This window comes from Chelon labrosus (genome assembly GCF_963514085.1).
Source record: "Chelon labrosus genome assembly, chromosome: 23".
NCBI lineage: Eukaryota > Metazoa > Chordata > Actinopteri > Mugiliformes > Mugilidae > Chelon > Chelon labrosus.
In genome coordinates, this window is record NC_140356.1 from 15,475,986 (window position 1) to 15,501,509 (window position 25,524).

The window sequence follows — 25,524 nt, forward strand, 5'->3', positions numbered from 1 at the left end:
GTTCTCTCCGGGTACTCCGGCTTCCTCCCACCATCCAAAGACATGCTCATTAGGTTAATTGGTGATTCTAAATTAGCCGTAGGTGTGAGTGTGAATGGTTGTCTGTCTCTGTGTTAGCCCTGCGCCATAGACTGGCGACCTGTCCAGGGTGTACCCCGCCTCTCGCCCGATGACAGCTGGGATAGGCTCCAGCAGACCCCCGCGACCGTTAACAGGACTAAGCAGGTATAGAAGATAAATGAATGAATGAATGAATGAATTACGCATTTAAAACATATCAAAACAAAGTATATTTTCTGGATAATTCATTCATTTTAGACCATTACAGATTAAATGACAGGACTGTCATTAAAGAAATAAATACCAAACAAGTTAAAGCAAATTCTTAAGTCTGACTGGTGGTTAACACGCACTTCCATGTTTATTATTAGGTGCATTAAGCTGAAACTAATGTGTAACTGTGGTCCAGTACAGCTGTGATCCAACAAGTCTTCGCTTTATAACAGCCGTGTTTAGTTTTTCTAAGCTTCACACTTATTTTTGGAGGATACAGTTTGCAGTTCTTTCTGAACTGTTTTGCAGGAGCTTATTTTTTTATCAATGAGTATCATCAAAAGAATCCATCCTGTGTGTATGAGCACCACAAACCACATCCTCACAGTTTAATCACCTTCTCTCTAAGAACAGATCGAGGGCGGTTGGACCGTTGTTTTAGAGTGCATTAGTTTAAACTGTGTGTATTATTATTATAATGCCTAAAGCTACTGGCAGTTGCTAAAACATCCCTAATTAGGTTAAGAAGAGCATTCATTTCAATGCGTCATAAAGACTAGACAGTGAGTCAGTTAGTTATGTGCACTCATTGATCTTAGAGTTGTTTTTTCTGCAATTAACTTCTTTATATAACTGTGCAAATCTCATATCTCAGTTACGTCTCCCTCTGTTGAGGTGCTCCGACAGGTAGCTGGGGTTTATTCTCCTGTGCCTTGTGTCAGACTGAGGCGTGTTTCCTGATAAATGTCTCAATGTAAACACACACACACAGGTCAGTGAGTCAGGCCGGAAAAGTAATCGCCTCATTGAAGAAAGAAATGCACTCCCTGCTGTATACATAACACTATCAGGACTCTAGATGCAAAACCCTCTGACCTCTGTTTGACAGTACGAGACTCAAACATTTGTCCCGCTCGCGACAAAAAAAAAAAACACGTGTAACTCAACACAAAGCCTCGCTGGTTTGACATTACTCCACCTGTTTACACGGCTGTTTGCTGACCGAGGGACGACATTCCAACATGGAGGGGGATTATGTGAACTCTCGTCTAGATTTACCAGCTCGTGCCTCGAACGGCTTTTGCCGCCTGCCGCCCTGCGGAGAGCCGAGCCGAGCACTGCGTCCCGAGCCTCTGCAGAACCGCGCGTGAAGCCTCTGTTGTGTCAGGAGACGCTATCCAAAGCAGCAGAATCAGCCTACGTCACAAATTCCTCAGTTCCTTTCAGGAGTCAGAAAGATTAGCGACTCCTTTCGCTGCCATCGCGGCTGCCGTTTCCGGCGGCTTTGCATAAAAAGATATTTTACGGATGGATAGAAAAGAGGATGGCATGAGGAGAAGAAGAAGAGAGAGGAGTGAAAGGATTGGCATCGAAATGATTTATGAAATTGCCGCTCTGCGAGTGTCCTACTAAGCAGAGCTGTCTTTCTGAAGAGGACAGATGTTGAATTAAAGAGCTTCAAACAGCTGTTTATATTCACGTTCTGTGTCCTCATCAATTTTCTGCTTCCTAATGCTCCTCTCCAAGCACTGCACACCACGCTGCCCATATTAGGCACAAGTCCTGATGTACAGTATTGTAGTGTCATAACCCAGAGCCATTTCTAACTTAGGGGGGGAAGGGCTGTTACAGTGAGGCACTGTTATTATTATGTAATGCAAAAATTATTTTTCCTCCCCGTGCTCTACACCAACAGCTGGCAGTAACAGGGGCCGACAGTCTGCAGAGAGCAGCGGATGAAGAAGAGGTTCAGTGTGCAGCTTCCCCACCAATTTCCCCCTCAGATTCTGCACAAACTCTTAACTGTGTGATTCATGGAGCCGTTGATGTCACGCACTGACCTCGGCTCAACTTCCTCCCTTGAGGTGTGTAGCTTAGCAACAAAAACAAACCACCCAGGTTTTGGCTGACTTATCCGCCACCTTATCCGCAAGCTAAGTGTGAGGAGAAGTTTACCCTCAAAACAAAATGTAAACAAAGTTATGTGGTAACTTATCAAGAACTCTTGCAGCTGAGAAGAAGAGTGCGGTCTCTGGTGGGGCGGGAAAGGCCGCGCACAAGTAGAGGAGCTGCAACGCGTCACTTCGTAGACAGCCATGAGGTTTGAAATTGACTTAGAAGAAACGCTTGGCCACAACACAAGCTCTGGAGGAACTGCTCAGAGTGATGCGAGGATTCAATACATGTCAATATCAAGAGCCTAAAAAATATCGTCCAATCAACTCGCCAACAGAATATGAGATGCACCTTTCATTTATAGTGTTTGATACACATTTAATACTTGAAGAAACAAGCAGCAAGTAGTTCAGTTTGGACAAGATTTCAGTGCCATAAGCGGACTATCTGAGTAACGAGTAGCTTAAATGTTGTTTTGTCATTATATACTTACATGCAGTCAAAGGGGCTTATCGTTGTAAACATTTTTTTTTATTAAAAAGTAAAAGTTGTACTAGCTGAAGCTACACGTGCAGCCCCGAGCAAGAGGCTTCTCATTTTTCTCCCAGCTGCTCACGTCACTCATCAGCGGGCTGTGCAAATCTGCTGTAACACTGAAATACAATCCTCATTCGCTACACAATCCACACTTGAAGGATGACAATTTAACACAACTTTATAGCGGACTTCGACTGCAGCTCACACCGAAACTGTAGAACGAGAACGCCATCTGTCAGGATGTAGTTAAATGACAGAAAAACGCAGAGCTGAGGGAGACAGAGAGAGAGAGAGAGTGCATCAGGGTCAAAAGGGTGAATGAGTCCGTCCTACGTGGGCTTCAGAGAGCTCTTTGTTACAGGCGCAGGCTCAGAAACGGCATTGTGGGATTGAGGCGTTGTTTTGTAAATGGCTCTTTGGATGATAAGCGTTCTTGTGCCAGCCTTCCACCGCTCGCATTTACCCCTTGCAGCTTTCTCCGGCCCACAGGCATCAGTGAGCAAACTGCCTTGTACAGGAAGACAATAGTCAGCCAGTTTGCAACACATCGAGTGGGGGGGGGGGGAAACATCACCACAGCCTTTCCTGTAGTTGAACCAAAGTGTTTAGTAGAGCTGGGTGCCGCTATCGATCTCCTGAATCGATTAGATTCTGATTTCAAAACAATATTTAACCTTTAGTCTTACATGTGGCTTTGCTTTTGTGCAGCTCTTCTCTGTTGTTATACTTTTTAAATCCAAATAACATGTAAACAAAGGAATAACCCCGAGGAATAACCAGATCTTTCAAATCAAGAACAATGAAGATCAACTATAAAGTGACTTGAAATTGAATTTAACCCGTACAGGTGCATGCCGTCACAATACGTCCTTCCTCAGCACTGGTCATTTTTTAAAGACCTTGAGGGCGATAAATCTTCCATCAGGAGCACTTGAAGCACAGCCGCTCTGTGGACTTCCACAGAAACCCAACACTAATGGCGCTTTCCTTTCAGGCCCGGCAACCCGAGATGCCATTTAAACCACCTCAATTCTCACTAACTGCCCTTTAACTGGGGCTCCACTCTTTTTCACAGGCCCCTTTACGCAGACCTCAACCCTGGAGGAAAGGGAAGACCGGGAAAGAGAAAGAGCAATAATAAAAAAAAAAAAGTTATGAGAATCCTGTGGGGAAAGTGTTTTGGCATTGTACGTGGAGGTTACAGTGCCAAAGATGTCGGGTCACAACAATATGACTCAGTGTGAAGCAGAGCTAATGATGGCCATGCTCTTCACACTTGAGGTGCAGCCTCTTTGACAGACTGGTGGTCCCAGCTGGACACTCACTAGGGTCATTATACTACGAAAAAATGTTTTTCCTGCATCTGAACTTTTCTCACTTTCAATAGGTTTAATATCTCCAAGGGTTTACCGTGAAAAAAGCCTATTGCCCGTCTTCCCTCACTATCCAAGCCGGAGGTGTAGCTTCCGTCTACACATTTCCTTGCCGAGTACGTTGGATGCCACCAATTGGAGAAGAACAGGCCAGAAAATTTACAGTAGCACAGGAAGGTTTGGCAAAGTGTGTCAGAGAGAAGCAATTAACGACAATACCCTCAGCGGTGACCTCCATTTCCTTGCATGCGCCATCTAATTTTGTGAAATAATAGAATGTGAGGAGGATTACTGACAAAAAGAGTTGTTCTAAAAAATATTGTAGAACTCCTCCAGCACCATTGACAGTGAGCATTAGCACAAAAGTTTCTCCATGAGGTGGTGGATGCAGCTAAGCGTCATTATTTCTCACATACTGGCGAAGTTGGCTCCTCTGTCTGCTGAACTGACAAGACTCCACAGTAAGGATGAAAATGCTAAGCCTAGGAGTCTCCTGGGAGGCTGTGAAGAAGGACAGACATGACTTACCCTCTGGGCTTTTGGCATATTAAGGAGGAAAAGCTCCAGTCGTCCTCACTCTGTCTTCAATCAATCCCCGTCCCTGCCTCCCAGTGGTGTAAAAACAGAATCAGCTGTCCTCTGTTGCTACACATTTCAACTTCCCGAGCTAAAAACCGCCTGCTGAACCGCTTTAGAAACATCGATTTGATATTAATTGGCTTTTAAAACGGCGAGTCTTGCTTATGCGACAAGTTTTCCCGCGGGGACAGAAAACTTGATAGATGTAGGAAAAAAAAGCAGTTGTGGTTTATCTTACAGAAAACACCGCCTTAAACTGAGGGTTATATTTCACGACCGGTCCACTTAAAAGAAACGGTGCCCACTCGTTTTGTTCCAAGTCTTCCAACCCTGAAAACCCACAGACTGATCACGGATCGCAGGGAACAGCTCAATTAAAGCAAAGTAATGAAAATGGAGGGTTTTCTTGTGTCTGGTTCTTGGCTTTCGCTGTACACAACTCAATTGAAAAAGATCAATATGAACAAAGTAATAAGGTTTACAGTGACGGCAGATGAGTTTCTGGGTATTCTGCATTCCAGTCTTTCAGACAATGACCTCATGCTGAGTCAAGGAGAATTTTATTGCTCCGCAAGAGCAAACGAACAGCAGAAAGAAGACCAACTGTAGTAATGTGTGCTGCAGGGCTTTTTCTCTCATTAAACACCATGAAGGCATGTCAATGCAACGACACCCTTTCAGCAGATTGTATGTTAAAAAGTCTTCAAGCCTTCCTGTTTACCTTTAATGTTAAAAAAAACAAAACAGGAAGCAGCACCTCAAAACAGGCAAGTGGTAAGCATGACCTGACCCTGAATCTACAACATTAGAGAGCTGTTATTTTACACTGCAGGTGATTACACAGGTCTTTGTACTTTTACTGGCTACAGAACCATCATTTTAATACCAGCTTTTATTTGACACTTCTGTGTGCAATTCATTTGAAGAGTGAAGCTAAAGTTAGGTCTCAAGTGCTCGTTTCACGGACTAAAATCTGACTCTAAGTGCCATTTCGCCATTTGAGGATGAGCCAAAAGTCAAATCAGGACTCCCACATGATGCTGCACAATGACTGAGCACAAGCCTAAAGCCAAAAGGTCTAGGTGTTAAACCAGAAACCACACAAACGGATACCTAGTGTATACAAACGCACCAAAAATCTAGCTTTGATGCCATGAAATGCAGCCCAAAGGCGCCTCTGATGGCTCCAAATCTTCCAACTCTGATATTTGATGACACTGGCCGCATTAACGTGGTAAAAACCGTTACGTCTCTACATCTCACAGGGCCTCTATCCACACATATCTGTGAAACCGTATGCATATGGAGAGCGGGAACCCGACTGAGAACAGAGTCTTCACTCCACATGCCTGCACAGCCCTGACGACTGCACCGGAAAGATTTAATGGGCTAATTTGTTTCATAAACAGAAGTTAATTTGTGGCCTAATTACATGCAAAAATCATTGGTTCCCACTTGCCCCTGTCTCTGGGGAGGAGTTGTGTGACTATTGGTCGCCTTGCAGCCTGCTGCATCGCATGCTAAGCGACCACAGATGAGCAAAAGCCCTTGCAATGAACCAGACCGGCAGCAGCTACAACCTCTCCCTTCAGAGTCGGAGTAGGACTCAACACAGAAAAATACCCCAAGTCACCCCACTCACGCTCTTCCCCAAGTTTCTGTTTTAACACAGCTCGACACGCCTTAGACACACTTCCATGCACAAAAGGCACACACTAACTGTAGGATTCAGCTTATGTTGGGAACAAACAGTGGGAAGCAGTGTGGGAAGAGCAGGAGCAAACAATCCAGGCAGGAATTTCATAAGCGCCACAAGTGGAAACAGAGCTACCCGTCAGCGCTAGCAGGAATCAATAAATCTTGAATATTTATACAGCTAGAGAGCGATCACCTGGCTGTGGATGCAAACAAGAGGAAATCAATACAACAATGTAGTCATATTGGATCAGAATGGGCTACGGGCACAGGGCCGAAAACCTCAATACAGAGCGTGTGTGTTGGTATCTGAACATAAAGTATGATTGATTCCTACATCCTTAAATGTTTCTGAGTGAAACAAGCAGAACACAGAAACATTATTGGTGCAGGGACAGAGCCAGTTCTTCTTGCCTTCACTGCTCTCTATTTAAAAAGATAAAAGAATAAAACCAGGTCTGGCTAATCGCTACCAATTTCCTGGATCGAATTAATTCTGACTCACAGGGGCCTGATTTGATTCACCATCAATTCATTTAGAGACGTTTCAGTTTTGAACCAATTTTGTTTCAAAACTAAAACCAATATCGTCTTTGGTTTTCAGAGATTTGTGATGTTTCCACAACACATTTAACCTCTAGATTCTCATCTTGCATATGGCTTTGGTTTGGCACAGCTCTTCTCCGTCGTCATACTTTTTAAATCCAATCAGCTTTCAGGTCTGACGGTCCCCTCACAGTTGGAGCTTCTGGATCTGTCTCGCATGTGGACAAATCTTGTTGCGCGTCTCGTAAAACTGCAGCAAGATTTCTAATGAGTTGTGGACAGTACTTCTGCGCTGTAAACTGTGTGTACACTCCTTTAGTCTTCATCCACGTCTAAATTGTTCCTCTATCCATTGCCAGGTTGCGCAACTATAACTTGAGCAATGTTTCACTTTATGCAAGATCATACATGTTTTTTTTGGAAGCCTTGTATCGAAAGAAGATAAATATCCGCACTTTCGTGAAGATGTACATAGATGCCATGTGTTTCTGTCAGATTGGCAAGTGTTTGGTGACACGGCGTTATCTCTGTGATGTTATCTGCTTGGTATTGGCATTTCGACAAGCCCATTCACAAGCGCAAACTCACTTTTCAGCTCTCCATTCCGACGCTGAATACACAGGTGTGACTTATTTTCCTTTTCAGTCGGTGACGTAGATTGAGTCACACGCTGGCATTCCATAGCGTGGCAGTAGGTTAGCAACGCAAATTAAGACAGGATTTGTTTTAATCTTGATATTGTTGTGAGAGGAGACGGCATAGTGTGGAAAGTACCTGCTGGGACAGAGAAATCAGACCGACAATGGTACTTATTTTGGATGGATGAGAACGGGGCAGAAGTACACCCATTCATCATTTTCACTGACTAATACCGCAATTCATGCAATAAATAGCTGAAAAGCAACATCCAATTTCAAAACTGAAATCAGGACTACTTTAGTTTGCGCTTTTGAACTGTTCAAAAAAAAATAATATATATATAAAAGCTAGAACCAACGGATATCTGGCATGTTTGTTTGACTGAAATTATGGAATTCGCCTTTGGCTAAGCCCCGCCCCCCTTAGTTACTGTTGCTACGTCCGACATTCTCTTCTGGGCTGTGGTTTTCTGGTTATCTATAAGGCTCTGGTATCAACATGGCTTACGCTGTGACAGCTCTTCCTGCTGAACTTTTGTCAAACTTTTATAAAGCAGCAAATAAAGTGTCCGATAGAAGTAGGCAAAAGGGGGCTGCAATATGCGTTCGAAGGCTATATTCAGGACATACAAGTGAAACGCAACGAACAACAAGGCATCCAAATAGAGGCAAAAGCATACCGGTCACAGTCAAAAAGTGAACCACCGCATATCCTATTAATCGAGACGGAGGCTGGGACTGACAATATCAAGGAGCAACACTGTTCATGCAAAGCTGGGTACGTCTCTATTCACTTCTATAATCGTTATTACGAAGCAAACGGACTAACGTTACGCACGTATAACGTTGTATTTCTTCAGCGTGTGCTAGCGTATCAACAACTATGCAACTTAAGCTGTAACGGTGATGTTTTGGTTAGCTCCACAGGGTTTTGCGCGCACATCATTAGGCTTATCCATACCCTGGATATATACCGACAGTATAGCCTGCCGAGACCGAAAATACGAGACGCCTGCGTTAAAGTCAATGGAGCGCTGTGGAAAAAGTGTCGGACCCCTGTGGGAGCTGTGATTGGTCAATCTACATTCTAGGGTGTGGCTTAGCCAAAGGTCAATTATGGAATTATGGAAACATTCAGTCAACTTGATCCTGATTATAGCAAAGTCAACTTATGGTTTCAACTCTAAACAACTCTTTCCGAAGAGCCTCTAGATCATGCATGTCAAACATACGGCCCGGGGGCCAAAACCGGCCCGCCAGAGGGTCTAATCTGGCCTGCGTGATGAATTTGCGAATTGCAAAAATTGCATAGAAGACATTAACTGCAATTTTTCCCAAAAAATGAATTGCTATTGCTAGGGTTCACACAGATTTAGTAAGAGTTGTGGACATAACACAACAGTGAGACCTAGAACTAAACAGAAATTGGGAAAGGGAAACATTTGGAGTCGTCGTTATTTATAGGTAAATATGTTATCATATGCTGTTATTGGTCTGGCCCCCTTGACATCAAATTGGGACTGTATGTGTCCCCTGAACTAAAATGAGTTTGACACCCCTGCTCTAGATGATAGTAATGACACATTAACCACAATAGTCACTTTGAGCCATCTGTGTCCCAGCTGCCACACTGATCACTGAACAGCATCATGAAGTCCTTCCACAGTAACAAAGTCAAAAAAATGACTTCTTGACCAAATTCCACAAGATACCCCATCCAACTCAAAGCATTCCGCCTCCCACCTCTCTCCGGCCGGCATCCCAGCACATCCCTTACAGTCTCAAATGCAGGAAAAGCCTGCTACAGAGCGGCAGAAAGGCCTTGTGTACCCAGAGGCCTACTTATCAAGTGCCTGACATGCCTTTCAGTGCCTGGCTCTGTGGCAGAGGCTGCAACCATCAAAACATTTCCACTGAATCAAAGTAGCCTCCGCTGCAGCGCTTAAATGTCAAAGCCAGAGCAGCGGAGATGCACAGAGACAATGAGATTCCTATCGGTTTGTCCTTTTCCTGCTCAGGGCAGCTCCCCTGATTGCATCCTTTGAAAAAAAAAAAAAAAAAAAAACACTATGGGACAGATGTCTTGATCGTTACCTAGCAACAGGTGGTAAGAAAGACACACTGGCCGGGCTTGAAGGATAAGAGGAGAGGCTACTTGAGAGACAAAACCACACTTCTCCTTCATGAATTATCCCGATTCTGAACAGAATAACGTCGACCCAAGGACCCGCATGAATACCAATTAGTACTTGAGGCTCGGCCATGGAAATTTAATGACATCACTCGTGAATGCGGACCTAGTGCGAGTGAGGCCGAGCTTGGCACAGCATCAAACAGTGACCTGATAGCGGACGCCATTAGAGCCATGCCCGATCCAATGGAAAATTATTGAGGGGGAAATGGAGCAAAACGCTAGGAGAAGATAAATAATACATCCGTGTAGATGATGAAGTGGGTTAAATACTTGGGTAAAAGGTTAACTGGTGCGCATCTGGAATTCAAAATTTTTAACAATTGGAAAAATTGATTCATGTTAGGTTGATAGATTTCTCCTCATTTGCATGGAGCCCTTGTCTGGCTGCTTTGTGTAGCTTCTCAGTGTGAGAGCTGTTCTCTAAAATTGCCTAAAGTGATCCAGTTGAACATGTCATTAAATGGCTAACACTTCCCTTGTTTATTCTCACGACCACAGGCAGAGGAATGATTTGTTAATATTAGGTGAAGTCACCTTGAACAATAATGCGCTCTTATCTTAAAAAGAGGGGGCAGCGAGAGTGGACAATCAGACTATGATCAGTGCTTCAACATCTAGCGGTTACACTTAAGAGGTTAAGGTTGAGGTTAAGTGTGTTGTGAGTGGGCAACAGGAAAAAGGCTCTTAAACATAAACCTCATTCTTCGATGCAGCCATTCTTCCACACCTTCAAAGCCGAACGTTAAAAGTAAATAGTGAAACTCAGGCAAAAGTTCAATGAGGAAGATTTGTTTCTTTTTCTCTACATTGAAAAATGGGGATCTTCCTACCACTCAGGTCGGTCTTCCACTGTCCCACATTGTCAAAAATCAATTCTCAACATCACCACTTTAATCCAATAATCCATTTTCCAGCATTATCTGACTTCATCAACCTCTGCTCGTCTCTGCTCTTTTGTTAAACCCTCCCCATCTCCACTTCGTCCTGGTCATCAGAGGACTCTACTGAGGTCTCCGTTAGCCGTCCGCTAATTCTGCTTCACAACCACCACCAGTTATTTTTGCAACTCTGGTATTTATTCTCCACTTTAAGGGCCTGTCCACACAGAAACGCAAAAAACGCAGAAGTTTTGCATCGTTTTGGCCGATCGTCCACACGTATCCTGTAAACGCATTGCCCTAAAACGCACTTTTCTGAAAACGGGTCCCAGGGTGGAGAAATTCGCAAACGCACCTCTTGCGTTTCCGTGTGGACAGACAGAAACGGAGAAAACGATGACGTCATCGCCACACCCCCGAGCAGCCTTCCACCTCCCGCGAGACGTCTCATAACAACATCAACAACAATGGCGGACTACATGCTAGTTTTCCTGCTGGAGAAGATATTGAGCCTATTAGGGTTACCAGGGCAAAATATAATTTCTCCTTGAGTTTGGTTTCTTCTAAAGCCGATTTGTAAACAGCGCTCAAGCTTTATGCGCATGCTCCACCTCTTCCTCTCCGTTTTTGGTGAATTTCTGAAACTGAAACAGCGCCACCTATAGGCCTGGAATATGAAGTAGCGTTTTCGGTCGTGCTGAAACGGATCTGTGTGGACGCGGATATTTCTTGAAACGATGCCATCGAAAACGGAGAGGGAAAAGATCATTTTCGTACGTGTGGACAAGGCCTAAGTCGGGTTAACCTGTTGCTGACATGTTGGCAAATACATACAAAGGTTAAACTACTCATCACCGATTCTTTTCTTCACTCAAAGTCACAGCAGAGGAGGCCCATGAATTTCAAAATATGTTGAGTAAAATAAAGTCTCTCCAGCATGTTGTATGCTGCCAAGCAGAAATTGCAGGGTGTTGTTAACCGGCACTATTATAGCACATATGAGTCAGAGTGAAATAATTACATGTTGAGAGGTATTCTGTGAATCACAGGAGGCTGAGGCGTCATACTCACCTTGACAAAAAGAGAGAGAGAGAGAGGGAGAGAGAGAAGGGGAGGGGGGGGAATAATAAAAGAAAATCAAGAGCTGGGTTAAATTAAGGTGCAAATTCAAACTGCTTCTCCACGTGGGCAGAATAATGAACGCAGCCGCGAGGTTCAACGAGAGCATTAAAAATAGATGCTATTAGAGGGAAGACGGAAAGAGAAAAAGAATAAAAAGAGAAAGTGTGATTTTCTTAGGTGCACTGACAGTTTGAGGCCAACAGCAGCCCCACGGAGCACAAGCACACACAGCAGCTGTTTTCGAGCACATCAATTCGCCGCCGATGTCAATCCTTTGGTCCTCATTAAGTCCTACACAGTTTGGAGGTTTTTGTCGAGTCATGCTTTGCTGCCGGGACTGTTACAGCTGACGCCACATATTTGGAGCTCATCCACTTCTTCACCCTCCCCCCCCCACTCCTCCCATTCTCTGATCTCGCAGGCCTTGTACCATTCCTCACCCCCTGTGTCCCAATACCTTCATTATCCACCTCCTTCTCCTCAAAAGAGGAGACTCCTTGCATCTCCGCTGCAGCTCAAAGATGAACCGTTGGACTCTTCTGGGGTCATTAGGCCCATTTCACCATGGCAACAGAAGCTGCTGCCGTTGCCATCATCTGCAGTCAAATTTCTGTTGCTCTGCAAACATACTTCCAGCTGCACTGCCTTCCAACACCGAGCATAGTTTTGAATGGTGATTTGAATAAATACACTGAACGCCACCTGGTTCGATAGGCTCAGGGCAGATTCCCCTCATCATTAGCATGAGCAATTTTGATCACGCTTGTGTGTTTCATCGTGTATTCTCTGTAACCTTCCACATCCTCAAACTACAGGAAAGAACACGTGGTGCAATTTATGTCGTTTAGAAAACAAATTCAATTGACTGATAATTCCAATTTACAGTTTAGGCCCCGTTTACACGTACATGGTTATTTTGACAAACGGAGACATTTACCTTCGTTTGAGCCCTTCGTTTACACGCAAACGGAGAATCCGCCTCTGAAAACGATGCTTTCTAAAAACTCCGGCCAGAGTGGATATTTTGGAAAACGTCGGTTGCACGTTTGCGTGTAAACTGACAAAAAACGAAGGTTTAGGCAGCCGACGTCACAGTATGCGCCAGAATGTGCACCTGCATGCTCCAAAAGTGCGACCTATGTTTACGTTTATTCGTCGCTTGCTTTCTATTTTCAGGATTCTGACTGGCCAACGTGGGCTTGAGCTTCTCGTTACACTGCCACCTACAGGGTTGGCATGCTCTTGACGGCATATATACACGGGTTCGTGTAAACGAAAACTTTTCCGAAAACTGATAGGTGTGCACGATGTTATTTTTGAAAACGGAGAGGGTGAAATGTCCGTTTATGAAAATAACCGGCCACGTGTAAACGTAGTCTTTATAACTCAAAATTTATACAGTGGATTTAAGGTTTCATTTATTTTTTTGTGGCACTTTTGACCTTACGGATGTTTCTAAATATAATAGCCATATGCATTTGCAGGGGTTGCTATGGAGAAGGCCGCAATCAGAAGGGAAAAATCAATGTTTTGTGGTTGTAGTTATGGACTAAACATGCCTCTAGATACAGAAATAAAAAGTATTGTCAAACCTTTCTACTTTTAACACCTAAACCTTTGACTTAGCTTTTCCTTTAAGCTTACATCCCACTCACGTTGTCAAAAGTTTAGATTATTTTCTGAACATAAGCAATAAGGGTCTAATGGACCTATGCACATATCCCTTGGGTGATGTCGAGTGAACGCTTACCTTGCATTTCATCATGTCGCTGACCCTCTGCTGCATGGACTGCCCGGCTTTGGGTCTGACCAGGATGTAGAGCGCTTTGACCTCAGGGCAGGACCTCAGCAGCTTCTCCACCAACACCTTTCCCATGAAGCCCGTTGCTCCTGTGATCAGCACGTTCTTGCCAGCGTAGTATTCCGCCACAGACGCCATGCTGCCGCCCGCTGTGACGCTGCAGATGTCCTTCGGTCTGGTCTGTCCGTCGGCTGCCTGCTCTCTCAACCCGTCGAGTTCCCGGCCTTCAGACAGCTCCTGCAAACACGGGAGGCGGAGGATATGAACACGAGGAGTGGCAGCCACAAAGTTTAAATACCGTATGGGAAAGCATTCGTGGAGCCGATGTGTGAGCTGGAATAATGAAGCGCGCAGCGAGAAAAGCTAAAACTGAACTGTGAATCACACTAAATCAAGAAGAGAGGAAGAGCAAAGTTATGCATGGATGTTCAGCCTCTAATTGGTTCAGTTTCATACATTTTGGGATTTTAACAAGTTCAAAATGTATTCTGATGGTGTTCTCTCTCCGTTCTGACCTTCAAAGTGCCAGAAGTAGTATGTAACCAGTATGCAAATGGTATGAATATTCATAGCATGAGAAAGAGAGGGGGCAATGTTCAGGGGCAGTCTGACATCAGCTGCTGTGTGTGTTGTGTTCCACAAGCAGAGGCTCAGCTCCAGAGGACACTACAACCAGGACAGCAAGTACCAATTAGGTTTAATCACGACTATTTTGTCAATTAACTGTCAACATATAACACTGATGATGAAGAAATGATCAAAATGAAGCAAGGTGTATATTGGAATACATTACAATATAGCTGGAGGCATCCAGAAACTTGTTGAAGGCTTGCATGATGCCACACGTCTTCACCGTGTGTGTGTGTGCGTTTGTTTGTCCTGTAAGGTCTCGGTCGTGTGGGAGGAGCCCGATGGTGTTGATTCAGGGTTATGCTTGCATCATGAGATTTACACGGCAACAGATCTATTAACTGGAAGCCGTGTTTAGTTGCAACATTTACACAACAACCACCACAGGAAGAATAAAGAATGACTCACACACACCTGCTTTCAACTACTGCGACACTCTGAACCGAGATAAAGCGACCTACACTTGCCCTCAGCGTCATTTTTTTTTTCCCCCATTGATTTTTGATGCATTCCTGGGTGTCCAGCTCCTTCTTGTTGTATGGCAACTTAATTGGATCAATTGCTTTAATGGTGGTGGTGTAATGGATTGCATTTGCGTATTCGGGCCAACTGAGTACAATGAATCAGGAGCCGTGTCAGCTGCTTTAGCAGTGGCAGCCGGGTCAGGTCCTACGAGGTCCTGATTAAAGGGGAACTCCGGCGCAAAATGAACCTGGGGGTTAATAACACATGTGTGCCGAGTTCGACCGTTCTCTGGTATTTGTTTTCATGCATTTGTTTTGTTAGTCAAATGTGACCAGTTTTCTTGCAAACCGCTAATTAGCGTATGACGCTAGCCTTCGGGGCACACCTACAAATAAAAAGAAATCGCTATTTCTATACCACTAACAAGGCTCACAATATCACCACACTTGCACGGTAGCATAACTAGGGTCTCTACATGTAAACCGAAGCATTGAGAACTTTGCAAGTATACAGGCAGTTTATTAAAAAAGGAACACAGTACCGTTGGCGTCTGGCTCGCATACCCAGGCGGGCGCCATCTTGGGGAAACTGAACTCTCTTCGTTCACTGCTTCTCTATGCTCTCAGTGCTTTCTTCCGGCAACAGACAGTTCAGTTTCCCCAAGATGGCGCCCGCCTGGATATGCGAGCCAGACATGAACGGTACTGTGTTCCTTTTTTAATAAACTGCCTGAATACTTGCAAAGTTCTCAATGCTTCGGTTTACATGTAGAGACCCTAGTTATGCTACCGTGTAAGTGTGGTGATATTGTGAGCCTTGTTAGTGGTATAGAAATAGCGATTTCTTTTTATGTGTAGGTGTGCCCCGAAGGCTAGCGTCATACGCTAATTAGCGGTTTGCAAGAAAACTGGTCACATTTGACTAACAAAACAAATGCATGAAAACAAATACCAGAGAACGGTCGAACTCGGTACACATGTGTTATTAACCCCAGGTTCATTTTGCGCCGGAGTTCCCCTTTAAGATAAAAACACCAGATAGCGGCTGACATCCAGAGGGCTCAGCTACTGCCGACTTCAACCCCAGGTGACACTGCCCACCAACTGTACAAGCAACGGTTTAATGAGCATATTAAGCTGGGGACACACAACACAACTTTTACAGTCTTAACAGACTAATGCACTGGCTTCAGCAGATGTTCGTATGACGGCTGAAAGACTGGGGATCACACACTTAACAACTGCGCCTGATGACAGATCAGACTACACGACTTGTCCAACTGAAAGCATCAAACTCTCACGCAAACTTTCGCAAGCGTGGCAGCTGTGACATGCGCTCCGACCAACAGATCTCACTGTTCGCCATCGTTGTTTTGATATTCTCGCTGCTTCCTGTGTTCCAGCCACTCTTTTCATTGGCTGTTGGCAACACGTGTTTGCAGTTGGGTTGGTAATCAGTTCACACTATCTGACTGCGTCCAGATAAGAGAAAAAAAAATAAAATAAAAAATGGCAGAGGTTGGGTTGGGTCTGTTCCCCTCACAAACTTGCAGATCTGCGTCTTCAACCCCTCGCACTCTTAACAGATTTTGTGTCAACTACCCATGCAGACTGTCCCCAACCAGTGCAGACTGCTGGAGACTTGGTGGGAGAAGAATCTGGCAAAGCTTTAAATTTAACTGATGACGACTGTACAACTTGATTGGTGTCAGATAACACAGACTGCTTCAAATGCTTTAATCTCATCACCCTGAACTACTCTAACAGCCTTTTTATGTTCCAAGGAACTATGTCAAATCCCACACACTCAGCAATACTACAGCAGGCATTTAAAAGCACTTGAGGAAATGAGCGAGAGCATTGGAACTTTATTGGGTCTCAAGTTTAAGGAGAAATGAAAAGTTAAAGATTAGCATGTTGCCAGCGGCAGGTAATATACATGTAGTTTAATCAAACATGTGCATGTTTTTGTGGTAGAATAAAGCAAAGTTAGTATAATTCCTGATGTACGCTTCAAAATTTAATGACGGGCAATGACGGAAAGTGCGTTTTAACCCTCGTGCTACCCTCTTGCATAATCTCTCTCTGTCTGTCTGTCCATTCGCTTGGGGTCCCGGAGACCCTCAAGGGTAGCACGAGGGTTAAAAGCTGCCGTTTATGTTTAACCATCGCGCAATAAAATTACATTACTGCAGGTTTAATTGCAGTTTTTCCAGTTTTATGTGATCGCTACGGTGCACTGCTAAACATCTATGTTACACTTTGTCCTTACTCCTTTTTAGACAATAAGTGACAGGAAACCAAGCAGTCATATGACTTCACTCGTGTTTTATCTGTGAGTCACCGAGGCAGGCTGCAGCTACGCGTTTCTGATCAAACCTTTCTATTAGTGTGTGGGCTTAAAACGGCCACACCACCAGCGTTGCTGTTCATGCATGTGCAATCACGACAACGACGCGCCAATACATCACGAGCCTCTCTACGATCAGTTGACGGCTTCCGCAGACGTGGCATGTTCAGTCCTTTCTAACCTGTAAAATTCAGGACGGGGTGCCACCTTGTCAAACTTTCCCTTAGCACAACATTAAACCCAACATTGTTGCTTGATCAGCACTTCCAGTGATTCAGAAAAGCTGTGATTTGTACACAAGAGGAGTTTTTTTTTTTTTTTCCTCCCTCTGCTTCTTTCATCCTCTCCCCTGGGCTGCAGATTCCCAGCATGTCTGCCTAAAGACAGAAACCAAATCCTCCTGAGCCAAACGTGGCCCAGATAATAAAACAATCTTGTATTTACTTGCTTTCCTTCCATTCTGCCGTCTGTGCATGCAATATTGAATTACACTCCACTCGCACACAAACGCAGAAAAACAGCGTTGTGCGTGTGCGTTTATTCTTTCATCGGTCTGGAGTTACACAGAAGCTAATGCATAGATTTCTAGCAGAAAGCAAATCTAGAGGAGCTTTACATTTACATGCATTTCATTTGATTATTTTAATCAGGTTTTAGTTTGATCTATAACTTACAGAACACCAATATCTACAGATTTACTGCTCCGTACGCACAGAGCGCAAAAAACAAAAAAGGTCACGGTCATCCTCTGCTGAGGCCCTTGACATTCCTGCTTTGTGCTTCACACGGATTCCCTGTGGACACAAGGACAAGGGCACAGGGGCTGCAAGTCACCACGGATTAACGCCTGACAATGGACATGTTCCTGCAGCTGGAAAAGTGTTGGAATGTGGACACTGAGCACATGCACGCATAATGCATTCTTCTAAGGTTAAACCAGTCCACCTCCTGCCTCTCTCGATGTCCGTCAGTTCGGCTGGTGGTTGTTCGGGAGGAATTTGTGGTGATGCCAATGAAGAAGAAGAAGAAGAAGAAGAAGTACCAGAGTCCTGGACTACAAGCAACTCGGGCAGGCGAGTTCCGCGTCATTACTCTCAACTGTTCGGTGATTGGCGCGGTTACTCGCGAAACGCGGAAGTGCAATTGGGCCAGACTCCGTGCGAGACCGAAATCAAATTATGGGCAGAAATGTAGGAGGGCAACGACCAGGCTAGTGTCCGGCCTCCATCAGCTACGACTCAACATGGAAGCAGGGGCAAAAAGTGGTTAAGACTTCTCCTTTCTGACATTTAGTCCAGACATCCTGAAGTAACCAAGATGTTGGACATGTTCAATACTACTGTAAATACCTGAAAGTTGATACAAAATCAGATAAATGAAGAAGACTGAATTTAAAAAATCATTATATTGAGTGTGTTAATGATCCATCACTGAGTTTAAACCAGAGTCAAAAGATTTAAGACATCAGGAAGAGGCCGGTGGACTCAAGTTTAGAGGAAACGACATATTCTGGTTACTGGCATAGGCAGTAGGAAGTTTTATTTCCTCATTTTTGCCACGCTAAAGAAATAAACTTCACTTTTACTTCTGTTAAATACCATACCGATTCTGAAGGACAAGCAGAACAAGGCTCATTAGACGTCTGTCAGCGTTAACCTTGTCATTGATGAATAAGGAGTCCATACTGTGACTTGAAAGATATTTGTCACAGTAGTGGCCAGCAAGGACAAGCACTAAAAGCTTTAGGGACCAGCTTCTCAGGTTATGATGTCATCTTGACAGAGTAGAACGTCACGTCCAAGGTCAGTCAAAAATAATGCGAGGAGATGCTCGAGGCAGGAGGATACAGCTACAGAGGTTTACTGTTGTCCACAGTTAATGCCGCTGCACTCTGGCCTTTTTTCACATGTTTCCTTTTTCTTCTGAGTGAAGGTTTTTCAGCTTTTCCCCTCAAAGCTCCTCTCCCCAGGAGGTCCGCGCTGTTTTGTCGGAGGCGGGTTGTTTTAAGCCACAGCACTGCAGTCCTTCTGCCTCCGGCCTTTCCTCACACAAGCCCTCCATTAGTGGGTCAGCTGAATGCTGCTGGAGACGGGCAAAAAAAATCGAGATCTACAGCTGCACACTGGCTGAGGCCATTATAAATGGACAAAAGCTGGTAGAGGGAGGAGGGGAGTGTGGGAAAAATAGAAAGAGCAAAATGCAGCCAATAATTAAGGCAGCATTAGTCAAGTAGAATGGCAATGCCAACTAAGGAAGAGTCAGGCCCTTTCACTAAATAACAGTGCCAACAGTGAAAGGGAAAATCCTGAAAAGCTCAGTTAAGTATACAACCACTGCAGGCTGCCGCTTTCACATTGCTGTGCCGACATGGAGACCGCTCAAAAAGACAAAGTTCAACGGGCGAACTCGAGCCAAGAGACAAGCCTCCTCTCATTCTCCATCCCAGACTCAGAAGTAAACACGTCCAGCATCTATGAGCGGACACATTACCAACCAAGTCTTAATCAAAAGGCTGACGATCATGTTTCTAATTTTGGCAATATCCTTCTCATCGTGCCTTTTTCAGGCAATTTCTGCTTCTTGTCTCGACAATCAAACAGGAAATGAGCGAGTCTCTTTTGTTTACCCAGAGGGAGTGGACGAGGGCAGGACAATAACCTGATCAGAAGATTGGATTAATAAAAATCTATTAGCTCCCACGGCAAGAAGGAACACTTGAGAAAGGAAATAAATTACAAATCAAATCGAGCGTTTGGCGAGCGCTGCTTACTTTACTTACTGCTGTCACGCCTGCCAAACTGTGTTTTTTAGCACAAAACATATACAAATTAAAGAAATAATGGCAACAGATTTATCATCAGAAGAATGAGGCTGCAGAAGCGGACAAAAAGTCGGGGTTGTCGTTTTCTCGCTGTAGACGTAAGTATGATAAATACACAAACACATTTTAATCTTTTAAGCGTATTTGTTTGAATTTTCAAATAGTTTATGAACAAAATGTTTTTATTAGTAGCTGGGAACAAGTGTAAAATGTTGTTTTACATTATCCAGCTTTAGCGTCCACACAGTGGGCGCAGCTACATGCTGAATGTGCTGATTATAGAGAGCCGAAGTCCCGCCCCCTCTACTTCCGGGTCATGGGACCTATCTTTCGAAAAAATATGAACGGGAGTCTATGGAGAGATCATAATTATTTTTTGGTCCCGTTCGAATTGTGGCATGAATTTCACATATGATGTGTGTGAATTTAAAAGATAATTTTTCACGTCAAGAGATAAATTATTTGACGTAAATAAGCTGAACAACATTAGGTTTTGTATGAGATCGCTTAGTGAACTACATCTCTCGTCTCGAACAATGTACGTCACTAGAGAACTATGGCTGTCTCCTTGTTGAGCTTTACCGTCTTCTTCCAGGACGAAGGCAGAAGCATCAAACGAGGTGAAAATCATTATAAATCGGGTCGTGTCGAGAGCTGTAGTTACACGAAGGGAGTTTTGGTCGGTTCTGTACGCGCCAGCATTCGGGACTTGTAGTTCGTTTAATTACGTATTTTCCATAGCGTTTTACTGAACTATCTTGCGACAAACTGTGACATTCTTGACATGTAAAATCATTTTTTTATTCTGAAAAACAACATATGTATAATCCAAGGCACAAGTCGACCGGGACCAGAAAATAATTTATCTTTCGCCATAGACTGCCGTTCATATTTTTTTCGAAAGATAGGTCCCATAACCCGGAAGTAGAGCGACTTCGGCTCTCTATGAGCAAAGCTTTATTTGATACAACCTATAAACGTGTTCAAGTTGCAGATTAATGTATGTTGATGCATTTAAATATTCAAACTTACACTTACATTTAGAAAAAGTCATGCATCACTATTGTTCACCAGCATAAAGTTACCCCTTACATAAACTGTACAGTATGTCATCCAAGACTGCATTACCTGCATTTTCCTGTTCAGGCAGTTACATGCTAATCTAAGTAGAATTAATTATATTAGCGGTGGGCTTCAAATCCACACACGCAGGTTGCTACACACATTCAGATATCTGGCCCTAGGAGAGTGTGTTCATCAGTACGTTGTCTACATTATGTCTGATGACAGAGGGAGAGAGATTCTGTAATTACACCAGCCGCGGCCCGGTGACAGATCAGGCGGTGTCCGCTTACGTCTGGCTCAGACCCAGACTGGCGTTCGTACTCCGAGCGCTGCAGTCGAGCCAAGAGGTCGTGAACCTGCAGTTGTGCGATCGTCATGGCATTAATCCCGCACACCACTTTCAAATAACAAAGCAGACTCTCTCTCTCTCTCCCCTTACAGGCAGGAAACGGGGATCGAGTAGCAGGTTGTAGTATTCTCCATTTACAATTGAGATTCGGAAAAACCAACAACTTCTGTCGAACTGTAAACTCTGCAACACCAGGGCATGTTTAAAAAGAGATGACCGACAGTCAAGTTATAACTTTGGGTCTCAAATGTAACTGAACTAAAAGTAAACCAAAAGTGCAACCATTTATCAGAGTCAACTAGAGCTGAATCACTTGGTGACCCGACAGAAAAATATTTGATTAACCGACTAATCCTTTTGCAAGTCTCTAGATTACCCACACCTTTCTAAATACTTTCAGCGAGGGAATTACACAAGTCCAGGATTGGCTTTTTGCGTTACATTTGTCTCGTTGCAGAGAAATTGCATCAGTCATTGAATGTTCACATGTCGAGGCACACAAGGAAAATCCAATAGAGCACTACACAATCGTGATTCCTAGTAGCTCTGCATCAATGTATTTACAGGAAACATATCGACAGCAGCCCCATACAATGAAGAATCAATCAGAACACAAGTGGAGGAAACAACACCATCACAAGGCTGGAGTAACAACACTGGTTACCGGATGGTTTTGAACTGGAGACTTACTGGGCTATAGTCATCCTATTAGTTTTAAAACCAGGAATTAAATAGTGCATAAAGGTCTTGATTGTGAAGTCCGTTCTGTTCCACCATGTAAGCCAAATGATATGCAAAACTGACCAACTCATCTTGAATTCAAGGTCAGATGAATACTTGAATGAAGTCCCACTCCAGCAGTGACTTCCCAGCAGCACTTAGGCTGACTCATAGCATGAATTAGATTTATGAGTTTAAGTTTACACGCCAAGTACCGTCCCAAAAAAAACAAACTAACCTTAAAACAAAACTCCAGAGTCTACAAATAAACGTGACTTTAAGCTTGACATATGCAGCCACAAAAACACGGGTTTAGCAGATTGACAGAAAGCTCAGGAAATATTCTCCACTTTTGCTTGAATGACTTAAACAACATATTATTAAAATAGCCTGGATTTATTGAACTGATTCGACACGTCAGACTAAAAATCAAATGTAATGACTTTGCATTCACAGTAAATTTCTGGGAGAATAAAACAGACAACTGGCTAATCGCCAATGAACCTGCAATTCTTGTAACCAAAACCGAACCCACAACGCTTTGATTACACACCAAGTGTAAATTTCACTAACTGCAACACCACGCCTGTTGGCGGTTGTGCAAAAACATGAATCACCCTCTAAGAAGGTCAATTTATTATTTCTCAATGCAGAGTGTTTGTGTAAGGAGTAGCGGAGGCCTTGAAATTGTCGGATTTCCTACACCGCGTGCTTGGGTGTATCCAATTATTTCATCTGACATAAAATACCTCCACGCACCTCCGCTGCAGAGAGCCCAGTGAGGCTTTATGATCCATTTGAGGCAGTCATTATCTCGGCGGCTGACGCAAAAGGGCCCAGCCATCAGCAGCCAGTCAAGCTCACATACGCAGAGGTGTGGTGAAGACGAGGGAAAAGGCCTTAATTGGCGAGGCAGTTTCAACAACCTTATCACAGAAACTGACCGGTGCAGAGGCCACAGCTGCCCTCTCACTTATCCCCGAGGCTCATTTTCCTAATGTGGACAGAGGCATGTGAGGATATCACTGAAACTATTCACTATTCCACATTTGTCGTTCACCAAGTCTACTAGTATTTCTCCATTTATAATGTGCTTGAGCTTCATGATTTAGTTATTTAATGACTTGTCTATGCTTTTGAACAACACACAGCTCACTTGCATGAAAAACCACTATCTGCGACCAAGGGATTTAATCAGGTGTCCGGTGCAAAGACAGATAACAATCGACACACAACACTAAGAGTAATGGAGTACTTTACACAGGATGGCTTCGCCTGCTGTTGATGCCAGCCGGGTTTCTAATTAATGTCAGAGGAGCTCTAGCTCTAGTTTGAGTATCTCATCCCGTATGCAGATTAGAGTCGAGGTTAAAAAAAACGCACGGATGGTTCTGAACACGAGCAGCATGAACATCCACAGATTATTTCCGATTTGTGGACAGATTAGTTCACCGTCATGCAACATGATTTCAACGCGATCATAATATTTTTTTTATCTTTGGTGAATATGGCACAAGGGAGCATCCGCATGAAACCGCTCGCACCGCTTATTCTAGTGAAGCTGTGATAGTATCTAAGAAAAACATGTTTACAGATGATGAGTAATCTTTTAAAAAAAATAAATAAATACTACTCGAGACTAAACTATATCTGTGCCAGAAGAACAGGCTTGTGGTTGATGCTGCTTGGGTGCGTTTGTGTGTTTTTCGGGGAAACAACAATGCAATCAGCCTTGGGGTGTCTGCTGGGTTCAAGGCTGCTCTCTTCCTGGGAGTAAAGCGAGGATGTGGTCTGGGAGGGCACATTAAAAGCCGCACCTTGTGCCAGAATGCGACCGATGTGGAGCAAAAACCAACGGAAGCTGTGGTTCATTTCAGATTTTAATTTGGTAAATAAAGAGGTTGTCTTTTTACGATACAACGGGAGATGCTAACTACATTTACATTGACCAATATCACAAACTACAAGTAAAGATTCATTAGATGTACAGGAAATAGTTTGCAAAACCAATGGTCCAAACCATAAATGACAAACTTCAAACATCCAATCATAGCTTGGCAAAAGCAACACGGCTTGTTAAGCTTTGGATGTTTTCTAGCACAAAGACAGTAGGCATTTAAAGAATTTGGAGATCTTTGTCTTTCCAAAAACAAAAGAAGCAAACATGTAAGTAATACATTAAAGAGTGAGTTCATCTGCTCTAAGCAAAGCTGAACGCTGGAATAGTAAAATAAGCCGGAAATATTCTCCATTTTTACTCAGTGACTAACTCGAACAACAAATCAATTATTGGAACTGGACTAACTGAACGGTTTCAACACATCGAACTAAAAGTAATGGCCTCGTGTCCAGAGTAAATATACGGGACAATAAAAAAGTCACCTGGTCAATAAGTTGTAGTTAAAGGGCTTTATTAAAGACCAAACAAACAGGACTGTTTACTATCTTTGATCTGCTTGCGTATTTACTGTGACAAACTGCTTCATGGTTCAGTCCAAAGCAGCACAGGGTGTGGCAGCTTTTATCTATACTCCTCCAAGGCATTGTGCTGCCTGGGTGGAGGATGCACTCACAATAACCTCCTGCTCGCTTGCGTTCAGTTTGACTAGACACTGTAGAAGTGGGGTGAAAATGTTTATATTTACGCTCAAATGTCAGGGAAAGAAAAGACTGAGGTATAAGAAGAAGCCATGCATAGCTTTGGCTGCCAGCCACGCTGTCCTTGCATAGGAGGCTGGGCGCTCATCCAAAAACACATACACCGAGGTTGGACTACAACGCCAGAGACAGTCCTAATGGGGTCTCAGATGAACATCAGGCCAAATTAGCCCCAGAGGCTTATTCCCTCCATAAAAACACACTTACAATATGTGAAGAGCTTGAGAAACGTTGTTAAAGCAGCTAAACCACAAGATCGCCTCAGTCGCGAGAGGCCCGTCAGTCCAGCCGGCCAATCAGCCAATGGCAGCTCCATATGGTGGAAAATCTTGTTCTTCTTGTGAGGTGAATGAGAACACGCTAGTCAGACAGGGTGCTTGGATAAACAGTGGTGGGGATTGCTTAAGCTTAAAAACGATCGCGACATTTACTGAGCTACAACGGCAACCTTTAACGCCACAGGGTCATATTTGTATAGCGTCAAAGGTATCTCATTTACAAGAGGCGTTGGTCTCGAAGCAAACCGACAACAGCAAAATCAACACAGGCTTTTAAAAATTGAATTGTCAGTGAATTTGGGAAAAGCTGCAATGGTTCAAATTACAACGATGTACAAAGGAGTAAAACCCTCAAACTGGACACAGCCGAGTCAATTTTCTGTTGATCGACTGATTTGAACTCGTACGTCATAGACCACATCAATACATCTGAACAATGCTCTCAACGTCGTCTAAGCTACATCAGATCCTGAGAGGAATTTCCTGTCAGTAGATCAAAGAAAATGATAGCTTTAGGGTTAAACTGTCTCATGTCCTGGGTTAATGCTGTTTGATGTAGGCAGAATTTACACAACGGCTATGACCTCAGTAAAGTCTCAGTAAACTACCACCCTGCTGGTTAGATAACAGGAGATTGTGTTTATGTCCCAAAGGAAA

The 25,524-nt window shown here is 43.8% G+C and overlaps 1 protein-coding gene across 2 annotated transcripts in view; it reads right to left on the reverse strand.

Moving 5' to 3' along the window:
* Positions 1-25,524, reverse strand: part of LOC311508448 (fatty acyl-CoA reductase 1) — a 44,651-nt gene that overhangs the window by 13,403 nt on the left and 5,724 nt on the right. For both annotated transcript variants that reach the window (XM_084573207.1, XM_084573208.1), the window contains exon 2: positions 13,482-13,769. In XM_084573207.1, the coding sequence (XP_084429333.1) occupies positions 13,482-13,769 (288 nt within the window). The remainder of the gene's footprint in view (positions 1-13,481; positions 13,770-25,524) is intronic.